Here is a 15026-nt window from a genome sequence, read left to right on the forward strand (position 1 = left end):
AGTTTGTGCAGGCTACGCTATGGTTGTTAATTGGCTTGATTATTTATTATTCGGGCTGTGTTGCTAGCCGAGGCTAATTTGCGCTGAACTCGCTTGTTAGCTCTGCCCGTTGCTTAATTCAATATAAAGTGACGCAAAACAAGCTAGTTTGGATTTTAAATCTAAAAATAAATAGTATTCAATATTTCAGCAAATGGTACAGTCGGTGTCATAGAATGAATCGAAAGTTTAAAGACTTCGTAGGTAATAAGCGAAGTTTGTTACGCTACTAAAATACAATATAACTTATTTGAAATAAAACATTGATTCAAAGTTAAAAGCCCTCCGATATATAGTACAAATACTTATTTCATCATAAAAACTTTAGAATGCTCACTGTGAAATCGAATCGGAGAAAAAGGCAAACTTAAGTTCCGCTAACTTTATTAAATGAAAGAAGTGCAAAGAGCTGTTCGAGATTCAATATTATTCCTTGCAAATTACACCCATTGCCTTAAAATTTCGCTGAGCGCAAGTGGGAGTGAAGTCAGTGCGTCCAATTGGATGGCATATTTTAATGCCGTCTGGCAACCAGCCACTGCCGACGACACCCTCTAATGTTTTCCTGTTTCTCCCTAATGTGCCTACTTAACGAACTAAACTTTCTTATCGAACAAACCAACAACTCAGTTCTCAATTCCGGAATAACATTTCGGAAAATTACTATTAAACTCGCGTTCGCAACGTGTTTGATTTTACATTTCAACTAATTTTAGTATCTAGTGAAATCTTACTTATCAGTTGCTTGCTCGAATAGTTTTTCGCGCTTAAATAAATTGTTGTGATATTATGACTTTTTACCTTTCGACTTATTAAACATGCTGAAGATACACTGATAACTAAGTATAAAACACACTGAAGCTTTTCGACGATGGCTTCACTCGCGGTCGTTTTTTTCCATTTCCCACATTTCCATCTTCTATTTTACTTAACTTTTCGATAAAATTTTCCATGTTAAAGAAGATTGTAAAACTCAAATTATGGAATATCCGCATTAGTCTACTGTTAAATTGCTAACAAAACCAAAAGGGTACATAACGAGGATTGATATGCATGAAATTTCAATTTGATAATCTAGAATACCGATATGAATGATATTCTAAAAAACTGTGCCAAATTTCGTTTCATCAAATGTTTATCTTTTTGCAATATCCTTGCATGATTTGATTCAAAACAATTGTGTTCTATTTCTTATAGGGATGCGTCTTTGTCACATGGTTATGGTCTATGTTTTAAATAATGAGATAATTACAAACCAGCATTATGAAATATAATAAAAATAGTGTCTGTATTTTACTTCGTAAATAAAACATGTAATTCACAACTTCAAAGAAACAGAAAGGCTGTCTACAAGCACTACAAAATGATTCCGATACAGCCAGATTGATAAAATGTGATCACGATATTTTTCCATTTTCATCAAACGCGAATACTAAAGATTAATTTCGTTTATTGGAATCGAATAAAAAGTTTGTATACAATGTCGTAGATAACTCGATTTAATTCGTTAGTGACAGATTTTCACATCATAGATACGCGATGTGAATTGAATATATTATTTTGAAAATTTACACGTAGCGTTTGATTTTTATAAAGTTTAGATTTCCAGACAACAATAGACTTTAGTTTAATCGTATCAGTGAACATTATTAGAAGAAGAGGACAGGATTCCTCATACGTGTCATATTTTTTCATGCCCTTTGAACGCATTAGGCGAGTCACCCTTCCGCATAAATACGCCTGATGTATTTAAATGTCTTTTGTTGGCGAGTGAGTATCCATAGTCCCAAATCTTAATGTTCTACAAATTTTCCTACATATAGGTGCCTACATATAATATAATAAAATTGGTCGATTTTATCTGCGTGTTTCTATAGAAGTAATAGAAATAGTACCTAAGTCCATTAACCTAAATCTGAAATATGTTTAACAATAAAAGGGAGTTTGCGTTTCTATTTGATGTTAGACACGCTAGAAGTTAGAACTAATAATAAACTAATGTTTTACTACCTATTTCGAAAAGTAAAGTTACTCTCAGAATTAGGAAGTAAAAGAAAACATTAAAATTGCCAAGTAATAAAAAAAGAGAAAAAAAAAACAGAAGTCAAGGATTAAATTTAGAAAATAATATAGAGTTTAATATTTATTGTCTCGGTTATTTTCTATCGTAGGTACATACTTATAATTTTTATAATATTTTCGGGATACATTACTAATTTACTACAACATAGGTACTAACGCTCTATTTAATGAAGATAAAACTCATAAATTATAAAAAATGTATAATATCAAATATGAAATATAATATCATGAGAGAGCGTTATTTTTATTCAACGGGACGTTATCTTCAAGCTACGAACACACATAAATGAGATCGATTGCATAAAATAAGACGTGAATGGTTAGCTTATCAGTGCTCCATTGTGCCAGACAATTTTCGAGCGGCTTATATCACTGAATTACGAGTGTTATTCAGTAATATACGGTTTCATTTGCTTAAAAGCTTTATACATTTGCTGTTCCAAGCGCATTTCGGTGGTGTTGGCGCCATCATGAAAATTATCCTGTCATTGTCTGTGACTGCACTGAATTTAACTTGACACCGTATCATTTTGTTTTGAGTCATGCATGCGTATCTACAATTTAATACTTTTTGCTCACATTTATTCCCACGGAAAACTCGATGACCGTGCGATTAATCTAGAGATTAGCAATGCAGAATGCTATTCACTGTAATCTTTGTGCTATAAATGCTATTCATGCAATTGAAGCTGATCCGGGAACCTGTAATATGGAATGATAATTTAACAATTAACACCTATCAATTTGATAGTCGAACGTATTCATCGGATTGGTTCGTTTGATAAGCGGTTATTTAGTGTTATTGAACTGTGGCCGTTTCTCAAATCAAAGGCTCAATCCCTTTGACAAAATTTCCCTTTGACATGAATCACTCTATTTTGACTGTCGCCTATTATTCACTTAATATTCAATCGATTGCATCTATGGCCATCAAGCAAATTTGTATTTGTGAAGATATCTACATATATACGTGCATAATATATGTAGGTTGTTATTGATAGTTTGAGATTGAGTATTGTCGATCAGCATCTGAAACAATTTTTTTTATAACAATGGCTTTATTAATTTCCACTTTATAGATTTAGAAGAAAAATTAATGGTACCTACATATTGGCATGATAATTGGGACTAATCAATGTTTAAAAAGTGAAAAAAAAGTAGAATTAGTTTGAAAAGATAAATGAGTATCTATCAAAGATACTTAATAATATATTTTTTTAGTTAATTTGTAATTTTCTTGTATGTGTTGTGTATGTATTTTGGTAAGTATGTTTGTTCCTAAAATGGATTTCGTTTTTCGTTAACATTATCTAAATAAAACTTTTAATGAAAAATATTTAAGCTGTTAGAGTGAATTAAGTGTAAATTCCGTTCGCGTGAATCAGATTGTGGCGGTTATTTTGTCTGAGTTCAAATCTACCCCTACTTTGATTGTATTTTTTGATTGAAACTACATAAAGCGTGTGACTCATTATTTACGCTTATTTTAATAATTAAACAATATGATTTCTAACATATTGTTATTGTATGAATTAATGGATAAATTATTAAGAAAATTACAAAAGTTCGTATACGCCGTAGCAAGCAAACTTTCGATTAGATTCCATGACGCACTAAATGCGGCGACACCTTCATTTCTGTAACAGTAATGAGGTTGATATGAACAGTATAAGCCTTTTTCAAGTGGTGAAATCTTGCCTATAATACCCACGGTTCCTAGCCAAAAGCGTCTGATCCTTACCTTCTTTAAGCAAGAAGTAGATGATTCCAATAAAACAGTAGGATAAAAATTATAATACGAACGATATGAATTAAAACTTGTATAATATCATTTCATGTTACAATTATCGTAATTGGTAATTTGATATTTATCTCTTTTCCCATTATTATTATAAATTTGATATCTATTCAGGAATAATGATTTTTCGTGTTGTTAGGCAGATATTGTTTTACTAGCTGCGTTCCGCGGTTACACCCGCGTCGCTCCGCTTCTGATGGTCTAAGCGTGATGATATACTCTATAGCCTTCATCGATAAATGGGCTATCCAACACCGAAACCATTTTTCAAATCGGACCAGTACTTCTTGAGATTAGCGCGTTCAAACAAACAAAGAAACTCTTCAGCTTTATAATATTAGTATAGATATGTTTGTATTGATTTGCGATTATGACTACAATACTGGCAGTAGTGGCTACAGTAGCGGCCCGAGACCTAAACTTAATGTGGGCGATGGTGTGGTAGAAGTATGACATTTTTTACAAATTTAGATTGGTATAGTCCGTCATCTGATCTTGTTTTTGTTATTACATTTTGTGGCGGTTGCTGTTATTTCTTAAATAATTCGTAGACCATAAATTTATATGTAAAAATACTGTTTTTCTTCAATTCACGAGCGATGAAGTTCGAATAATATTGCATGTAAACATCTAAAAATACTAAACGATTTAAAATGTTACGGAAATAATGGCCAGTAATTAAAAAGAAACCATTAACGTTTAATAGCTTGAGAGTGCTTACATAAAAAAGCAACGCTACACGTATTTTTCTACTCGTTCCTCGGAGTAAAATCTCATTTCATATTTCTGTTACCTGAATGTATAGTTATTTAAATAACATTTTTTAACTTTAAAAGTAACGTTTTATTTTACATGTATTATGTTATTTCCTTATTTTTAAAATAGCGTACTGAATGAAAATATATCTATTGATGTAACGTCTGTGCATCTTTCATAAATTCCTCGTAGATAAAAGTACCCACCCACACTTACTATTCATAATTACGAAACAGAAATTCCTCTTTTCTTTAAAACTTGATAAAATGCTGTCGCATGTGTATAGAATTTTACTTCTTTATATATTTAAGTGATGGTATACTTAGGTACAGGTACCAGAAAGCGTATCAAAAATAAGGCGATGAAGTCGCTATTCAGTTCGCCATTCCACAAACCAACAAATTCCAATGCCAAGTAAAGTGCAATAATTAAATAAGAATTGACCAATTTAACTTCAAAATAAAAGCTATTTCATGTTTCTCTTTGATCTCTGAGTAATTTTGGCTCTGTCGCCCGCATATGCTGTTTGATTGACGCATGGCGATGAACGCAGCAATATCCCGTGAAATAAACAAATTCATATTGAACGCCGCTACACAATACCATACACTTGTGCAAAATTTATCGCAACATAGCAAAATTGAAGCGTCTTTTTTGTTTTTTTTATTCGCCGAATAAATTATATTAGCCGCTGCTTTGCGCGATGTCGTACGCGCGTACGAAATTCTAATTTCTATCGGACTAAGAAAGCAGCTAGCTTTTCTTTTAATCTTTAGTAGAATGAGATATTAAAATTGACGGCATGTCTGCCCGAAAAGTTCGCCTTACATTATTTAAGTAAACATACAATGTGATACACGAACACGCATTGCTTTTCGTCCAGATTCATAGACATAACGATAAAAAAAATTACTACATTATGCTTTACCAATCCATACAGTGAGAAAGCTGTAGTTGAGTTCAATCGTTAATTGAAAATGCAAGAAACTTATAGGATTATATTCGTTATTCATTGAAAAGTAACGAAACTGTGGTACATCCAGTATTCTGTATTAATTAACTGTTTCATACTTTGTTAACATTCGTTTTGTTTGGTTATTTATCAGTCAAAGGATCATTTCGCAGTAGTCCCTTTGTCAAAGGCTTAATTATCGGAGGCCAAATAAACGTGTCGGAATAATCAAATTTAGCATAATTAATGATGTTTAGGCAGCCGATGCTGAAATGGCTAGTCACTATTGTCATCAATATAGTTCAGTTTGAGATCAATGTATAAATCGTTATCAAAGGGGTAAGAATTAGTTTCTATATGAGTGGGTTTTAAAATTGAGCAAAAAGCTAATGCAAACCTATCAAGGATATAAGGTTTTTTTTTGAATTATGTCAAGTTGACAGCCTGCCAACCTTTTCGCGAGGCTGCTGGATCTTCCAAATATCCCATCATCTAATAAATTATAAAAAAAAAATTATAAGTATTTTTGGAAACTTTATTTCCAACTAAACAAATTTACTTCGTCTTGCTCTAAATCCAGATATCCATCGTAATTACTATAAAAAAGGATGATTATTGAAACAACCGGCCCTTTGGGTTTAAGTAGGTAATTTGAAAAGTATCTGTGGAGGCACATAATGCATAGCTCCGCAGAACTGAAATCCAATTTCCATTCGGGGTGCAGAGGAATCGAATCTAGACGCCGATTGCGGCCAGGTACGTTCGAGTTAAATCGGATTTTCACTTTGCCTACATTCTTCTTTACTCGATAAATTATAAAATCCAGCCAATAGTCTTATTGCACAAAATTGCTAAGTGACTTTTAACTTAAGGCGATTTACTGTGAGCGCGTTGACTGTAAGGTGAACGGGTTTGCTGTTTATCTAACAACGTAATATTGTATTCAGTTTATTTATTAATTAATTTAAAAAGCTACAATGGTGACAAAGGTAAGAATGACATACCTTTAATTTAATAATGAAATCATTTAAAAGTACGCTTAACAATAGATTTTCCTATTTATATAGGCAAATTGATTTATGATTATGATGAAGTTACATAACCAATATTGAACAACATTTATATTAATTTAAATATGAAACATTAACAATTTTTTGGGAGTGTCGGTTAAAACTTAAAACATCTGTTCTTTTCTCTGGGCACGTTCGCTATAGCATTCAAAGATGCTCGTTAGATTGCAAAGTGTATAATATCAATAACATTAGGTATTACTAGCACCTTCAAGCTGTAAAATAGCAGTGTAATAGATACGAACATTAGGTACTAATCTCCTCATCATTTGTATTTGGATACCTTTCTATCGATCGCAAGTATTTGAAATCGTTACAATTACTACAAAGTAATCAAATTCTAGATACATTAGTCATATAAGTATATTAGAGTTGTATCAAGAAAAATGTATTAATAAACATTAACAAAACTAGCGGTAAAAATTAAACTGAATAAAAAGCTAGACTTTGGCTTAGTCTTTTATATTACTGAAATATTCTAAAGGGGTTACATCTTTGACAAGGTTTCAGTTTAATTGGCTTTAAGCACGCTTTAAGTTATAATAATAATTTATGAACAATACAACGTATTATTTATTCGTTTTAAATAATACCAAAGTTTCGAACGTCATATTATTATATAGTTGAAGTAAACGGGTCCCTAGAAGTCTGATTTATTACAGAAATCTCATTTGATTCGTTATACGTACTATACACAATTATGTACTCGTATTCTTATATATAGATATTTATTTATATCAGATATGTTTTCATATTTTCATTGCTATTTTATTATCAAAGGGAAACCGTGTCAACTCGTTTGCTCATCATGCTAAACATGCAGACATAATTAACATTAATTTATAATGATGTTCTTCACTGATGTCCAAAAGTAAACAAAATAAAGACTAATTACTTGTATATTTTGGCTTTTGGTGTTTGTAATAGCAAGGAAATGAATTTAATCGAAATCTTTATTTTAATTATCTAAATATAATATACCTACCTACCATTTTTTAAGTGTTTAAGTACTGGATATCCTTTATTGTGTACACAAAAGCTCATACTTAATTGCCTAAATTCAAAGAAAAGGGTCATTTATTAAGTTCGTTATTTGCCTTGAGGAAAATAATTGAGATGGTTGAATTGCATAAAGCGGGTAATTCAAAAATTTTCCAATTTAATTTAAGTCATTCTATGAATTTCATAATTAATCCGCTGTATTTTGATTGTATTGTATATGATTCTTATAACTTTTCAGTACTCATTATAAATCTCCGTTACTGTATGAGTTCTACAATATAATATGTTTTAAAATATTCTTAAGTAAATCTATACACCAGAAATCTATGCATAATTTTACAGGTCCCTCGAAAGATTCATGATATTTAAAACGGTTCATTTTGTGATTTCAATCAAGTAAACTTTCCGGTAACCCATTGAATATTCATACAAAGTTTAGATTTCGTTTCTATAATTACACGTGTAAAATTTGAATATTTATGTCACCAACTTATATAAATTATATAATTAACAATCAAGCCTTTTCTGCTTTTCAGTGAATTACAATTAGGTTAAAAAATACTTATATAACTGTTATTGGTTAACCCGTATGGTACAATGAAATAAACAAGTGAAAAAGTTTTAATTGTTTTGTTTTTTTTGTATCACCATCGCCAAAGGAGTTGGTGGGGGGCCAAATATAGTTTGAAGACCTTTATAGCTATACAAATGGATTGCCGACGTTAAAAGGTAAGGAAGAAAAAACGAAGAGTAAGGAAAGGAATACGGGCCTCATGTAGTTAAAACGAAATATAATTTCAATAATATTCTTTTACTATTTTGTTTCAACGATGCTTTTTTAAGTTTAAACGATAGAAAAAAACTACGAATGAAAGATTTTATATCATGGTACTAAGAAAATAATTAACAGAAAGTACTTACGTTCCTTCATTTTCTGAATAACTATGAAGTACGGTGAAGAGGTCTATTACAATGAGTAGGTACTCAATTATATTACATTACATTATATCTGATATATTTCATTATTGAAGCAGACAAACCAGAATGCCAGACGATTCCTACCATTTGCGTCGTTTAAAAATGCATAATGAGCACGAACGTCCAATTTTGCTTGAATACACTGACGACGTTATTAGCCAAAAGAAAATATTTCAGGGTCCTTTTACGAGTAGAGTAAAGTAGATAAAAGTAAAACGAGCATCTAGAGCCGGGGCTCGAAAGGGTTTAATCAAAGCAAGCCTGCCTCGGCTACCCGAGATGTAGTAAATAGTCCATACAAGCGAACCCACTTGCGTTTGGATTTTCAGCTAAAGTTTCCAACATCGCACCAAATAAATTCTCCGCATGTATCCCCTTATACTCGAACCGCTTTTCTTGGACTAAATACAGTTTCAATTATATTGTCTGCGATCAAGTAATGTAATACAATACATATTGATTTCTTAATTTATATTACTTAAATATATTACTAAGTTGAGAAGTAGATTTTTATTGTTTTAATTTATTAAATGTAATAGGTCATTTAGCACTTGTATCTACTTATTAGTTCAATGTAATCAAAATTATATTTTCTCTGATACAATGTTATAACTGGTATACAGGGTGTCCCACTGTTGGTACACTAAGCTCAAAAGGGGTTATAGTTTTGCATACGCTGAGCACGTAAAAATACTTATAAAATTCCAGACACAGTTTTTTTTTCAAATAGATGAATTCTTAAAACTCTATGTGTACATCTATAACAAGCAACCCGCCCAGCTTTGCTACCAGCACGTGATCTATCGTTTAAGATTATGTTTTAATAACTCAGGCCCCGCGGAATCACAGACACAATAGAAAATCTATTGTGTCGTGGACCGATCGGGCCGTTCGGGGCTCAATGGGTTAATAGACAAAATGCTCAAATTTGCGAAGCGGTATATGCCGGCTGCGCGAAGCTAGAGAAGAAAACATGGATTTTCAGGAAATATATTTAGCAAAAATTTTTTTATGTAATTTTGTTGTTAAATTATTTTTTACGTGATCAGTGTATGCAAAACTACAAGTCCCTTCGCGCTTAGTACCTATACCAATAGTGGAATACTCTGTATAAATTACACGTTACCTCATATAATGCCGCCTCCTCGGTACAGTGGTTGACGCGTGAGCGTAGAACCGAGGGGTCCTGGGTTCGATTCCCGGTGGAGACGAAAAAAAAATGTCTCGGTCTGGCAGGACACAGAAGGCTGATCACGTACTTGTCCCTAAAGAAAAATCGATCAGTGAAACAGATGTATGAATAATGCATCTGCCCCCTACCCCACTACGGGGACACGGGACTTCACTTTTTTCATATAATGCATTGATAGACATCCCGGTGTATTTGTGCAACAGTTTAAAATAGCAGAACTTTAATTAAAGGTATTATATTTAAATGTAATGATCATGCGAACACAATTAACGTACGTGTTTATATTGAGGTTAAATAATAAATAATTTGTATATAGACTGTTTCGTTCAACACAATGTGGAGAAAACAACGAAGTTAACGATATTATGTTAAATTCAACATGTAACATTGATACTGAGTTTGAATAATAAGCGGCTTCTCTGATCCGTTTTAAATATAGAAATGGCACGAACATTGTTTGAATTCAAAAGTTTTGTATTTATTTAAATGTAAATGTAATTTTTGGTAAATTATAGTATCTAATGTATTTTAAACTGTTAACGACAATTTTTTTTTTCATAAAATGGATACCACTTGAGAATCAAGGTTAAGCACTTATCTGAATACTGATTTATATGCTCCGTTTTTGGAAACTCTTTGCTTAAAGCTATATAAATATTGGGGTCGTGAATATTTTAAAAGTTGAATTATTACTTTGTCGTTAAGACGATACACAAAAAAAAATCCACTGCTTGGCGGGCGGAGTCTAATAGCTCGCTATCGCGAACGCGGGTGTGCGCGAAGTCATTCTTGCAAACTCGCCGCGCTGCCGCTGGCCGACTCGGGACAAACATGTATGGAGTCGTCATACAGTTATAATATTGTTATACATTTATTTAATTGTTGATTTATTGGTTTTATTTTCTTGCTTATAAACAAATAATCTTCTTTTTAACAACTACTTAGACATTATTAATAATTATTATAACATATTTCGTAATGTTTACTTTATTACAAAATAGTACAGGTTATAAATAATCTTTAAAATAACAAAAAATATTGTTACTCTGAAAAAATGAAATGGTACTCAATAACGCGGACTACTGAATTGATTTAGATAGAATTTGATGCTGACGTAGATATTACATCATGCCCAGAAATGAAAGGTACTATTTCTGAAAGAAGTTATAAACCCTAATTCTTCTCAGTCAAAGTCAAGAGTGGAAGATATCACTAATACAGTAAAACTGATGCGAAACTTTGGATGTTAATGTGTATATTTTTTTGTTAGTTGTTACTTAATCACGTCAAGACTACATTACCAATTTTGATAAAATATAGCTAATTGCCTGGATTTACAAATAGGATACTTTTTATCCGAACTGAACTCTTCTGTGGGATAAAACAGGATTCACGATATAACCTAATTCCACGCGGGCAAAGCCGCGGTCGGAATGATATTTTTTTAAATAAAAAAATTGTTTAAAAAAAAACACAAAATATATTGACGCATGTATTTATTTTTTGCACTCTATTATAATTGTAATTATTCATTACAAATAATCAAAATAAAATAGCCAGAACAAAGTTAGGCCCTGGTAGGGTAGTTAGGCAGGTACAGCAATGTGAGACGAACACTGGCTTATTTATACCAATAATAATGTATTATAAACATTAAATTAAGTTTACTTTCTAACAACAAAAATACATAATATTAGCTAATGTGAAAACGAATCAACCAATCATCCCACAACAATGAAATGTGCACACAAATATTCATCCAAATCGGTTCATGTGATTAGGAGGAGTGACTGCAGCGCCATCTTCCGGGCCCAATTGTGTTTCCAGATCACCCAGGAACTCAATTTAATATACTTACACATAATTATTCGAAATGAAAACTCACATTACTATGTAAATATGAATATAAACCTGTTTTAGTACTAAGCAATTTCCCGCACAGGTGTAGTAAGTATAAATGAAATAAATATCAACATCAAATTCTTTATACAACATACTTATCTACCACCTACTAAGAAATGTAATTCTTGAAATTTTTTCGTATTTTTTTTAAATATAATACTACTCCAATGAGCTCCTGTTCCATATTATGTCCACCATACTTCCACTAAGTTCACCATGATTTTTTATTTCTTTGCACTTTGTTGCTTTTTGCTAAAAATGGATGTTGACGACGAAAGAAGAAGACAATAAACTTGTGCGTATATAGTTTAATATTTAAAATTACAGAGTGCGTTTGGTAGAATTAATTTTAGTGAGGGAGTGTCCTGCTCAGCGGTTGCGTGGCGAGTCGAAGTAGTAGAGGACAGTGGGGTCAATCCGCGGCCAATCGCACGGCGCCGCGACGTGACGCCGCGATGACGCAGTCGCAACGCTCCGTTCCGCACGATTTTGTTGCGGCAACATGCTCCCGGCCTTGGAACGTGCTGGTTCCAACGAACTGTCGACCACGAAGCGAAGAATCAGCTATCTGGTGAAGGAAGCGGACAAATTTTAGTGAACGCCCGACGCACGATGCCGTCTGCAGTACGAATGTCGGCCACTCGTGCTACTCCATCCTTCCCCGGATATGTCGCGTGGATGCGCCCCAAGCTCCACTTCAACGGCGGCAATCGGTCGTCCTTAATGAGAACGAGCGTGTTCTCCTTGAGCTCCCCCTTGTGCTGGTGCCATCTGGTTCGCGTTTGCATCTCGGAGACATACTCTTTGGACCAACGATTCCAAAAGTGCTGGCGTATTTGTTCCACCCTCTGGAACCTCGGGAGACGAAGCTCAGGCACGTCGTATAGCAGCTCAGCCGTTACAGGTGCAGTCAGCGGACGACCAACCAGGAAATGTGCAGGGCTAAGTGGAAGGAAATCATTGGGATCTGTGGAAAGATGGGTCAAAGGACGGGAGTTCAGGACAGCTTCAACCTGGGTCAATACTGTGCTAAACTCCTCGAACGTTAGATGTGCGTTACCTACTACACGTTTGAGATGGTGCTTGCAGCTTTTTACTCCAGCTTCCCACAATCCCCCGAAATGACTAGCGTAAAAAGGTATCATTTTAAAATTAATATTTTGCGAAGTTGTATATGCTTTAATTTCATCAGAACAGGTAGCTAAAAATTTTTTGAACTCATTCATGAGACCGACAAAATTCTTCCCATTGTCAGAAAAGATAGTCACGGGTTTACCTCGCCGCGATATAAAACGTTTCAAAGCTAATAGATATGATTCCGACGATAGATCGCTAACAAGTTCCAAGTGAACCGCGCGTGTAACAAAACATATAAATAAGCATATGTACGATTTTTGTAATTTAGCACCTCTGCCTTTACGATTCAACGTGAACACTGGGCCAGCGTAGTCGACACCACAACGTATAAACGGATAACCTGGGTCCAGACGCTCCTGCGGTAGATTCCCCATAATAGGCGCGACCGTAGTCGGTTGCAGTCGTGCGCAGCGCATGCACGAATGTACCACCTTCCTAGCGAGATTTCTGCCGCCGACCGGCCACCACATCTCTCTGATCGTAAACAGTAGAAGCTGTGGCCCGGCGTGGAGTAAACGTTCTGAATGCTCGAACCGAAAAAGCAAAAGTGAAAAATGATGATTAGCTGCGATTAAAATAGGAAATTTTTTATTAAAACTAAAATTTGGCGAATTTTGAATACGCCCACCTACACGAATTAAATTATTATTTGCGTCAAAGAATACATTTAATTTAGAAATTTGATTGTAGCCTGATATATTCGTTATATTTTTATTATTTTTAAGCGCATAGTAAATATCGGGAAACGATTCCTGTTGACTCAACTTTGCTAACGTTAATTCAGCACGATTTAATTCCTCGACCGATAATAAACCTGTCCACTTATTAGTTTTATTTCGCGCGTTATTAATAAAACGTAATACATAAGCAGCTGCGCGTTTAAGTCTATTATATTGTGAAAATCGAGAAAAAATAATTAAATTATCGTTTAAATTATTACTTATGTGACAACAAATATTCGTAGATTTAATTTCCGGCAAATCTGAATTAATTAATTTGGAATGTTTTAATTCGGGCAATTCAAAATGTACATTATACAAAAATAACGGACCCTCCCACCATAAAGATGAGGAGCTAAGCGCTTCTAGACTTTGCCCACGTGAGACTAAATCGGCTGGATTATCCTTGCCTGCGACGTGACGCCATGGATGTTCCTTGGTCAGCTCGTGAATCTCTGCCGTCCTATTTTGAACATAAGGTTTTAATAAATTAATAGGCATACCTAACCAACCTAAAACGATAGTTGAATCTGTCCAAAATACAATTTTATTAAAGTTTGAACGTAGTGATCCAATAAGCTTATAATATAATCGTGCACCTAACAGCGCACCACACAACTCTAATCTAGGTATAGTTGTAGGTTTAGTTGGCGCGATCTTACCCTTCGAACATATCAAGCGCACTGTGACATCAGCTGTTGCATTGATCGTACGAGCGTATGCGCAAGCTCCGTACGCGACCTGTGAAGCATCGGTAAATATATGTAGTTCGGTTCGCACTGGATCAATGCACATAACGTGACGCGGTATTCGTAAACTGCTAAGAAAAGATAATCCATTTATAAATTTATCCCATATTTGCGAAATTTCGTTAGGAACCGATTCATCCCACGTCAATTTTAACAACCAACATCTTTGTAATAAATGCTTTGCGATAGTAATAAACGGACTTAATAATCCTAGCGGATCGTATATTTGTGAAGCACACGATAAAATAATACGTTTTGTCACTACTTCACTCTTTTGTATAATTTGCGTGAAATAATAAATATAATCATCGAGACTATTCCATCCGATACCTAACGTTTTATTGTTACAAGTTTTATTCAGTAAACATAGATCGTGTGTTTGCGATTCATTAACGCTAGGCGTAATTAAATTTAAATTATGACTAAAAATCCATTTTCGTAATTTAATACATGCTGAATCTAAAAGACTACTAGTTTCTTTACAAATATTTTCTAATTCGGATATAGAATTCGATGAAACTATGAGATCGTCAACGTAAAAACAATTATTAATAGTATCGGCTACATACGGAATATTCGAGTGTTTGGCTAATTCCTTTAAACACCTACAACTTAGATACGGTGCGGATGCCGTTCCGTACGTCACGGTG

The 15026-nt window shown here is 33.7% G+C and overlaps 2 protein-coding genes and 1 long non-coding RNA gene across 3 annotated transcripts in view; 1 reads left to right on the top strand and 2 right to left on the bottom strand.

Moving 5' to 3' along the window:
• The window catches only part of LOC149485140 (uncharacterized), a 385709-nt gene that overhangs the window by 248007 nt on the left and 122676 nt on the right, over positions 1-15026 (bottom strand). The window lies entirely within an intron of this gene.
• The window catches only part of LOC149485143 (coiled-coil domain-containing protein 12), a 480484-nt gene that overhangs the window by 205360 nt on the left and 260098 nt on the right, over positions 1-15026 (top strand). The gene's annotated exons all lie outside the window — the stretch shown is intronic.
• LOC149485157 (uncharacterized) lies at positions 12066-14369 on the bottom strand. Its single transcript, XM_089699897.1, has 2 exons — positions 14290-14369; positions 12066-14090 (listed from the first exon to the last, which is right to left on the bottom strand). Exons 1-2 carry the CDS (start codon positions 14298-14300, stop codon positions 12332-12334), a joined length of 1770 nt encoding a protein of 589 aa, XP_089556023.1. The 5' UTR covers positions 14301-14369; the 3' UTR covers positions 12066-12331.

This window comes from Colias philodice, chromosome 10 (genome assembly GCF_061535455.1).
Source record: "Colias philodice isolate Cphi_HAF_F1 chromosome 10, ilColPhil1 Martin Lab GWU primary, whole genome shotgun sequence".
NCBI lineage: Eukaryota > Metazoa > Arthropoda > Insecta > Lepidoptera > Pieridae > Colias > Colias philodice.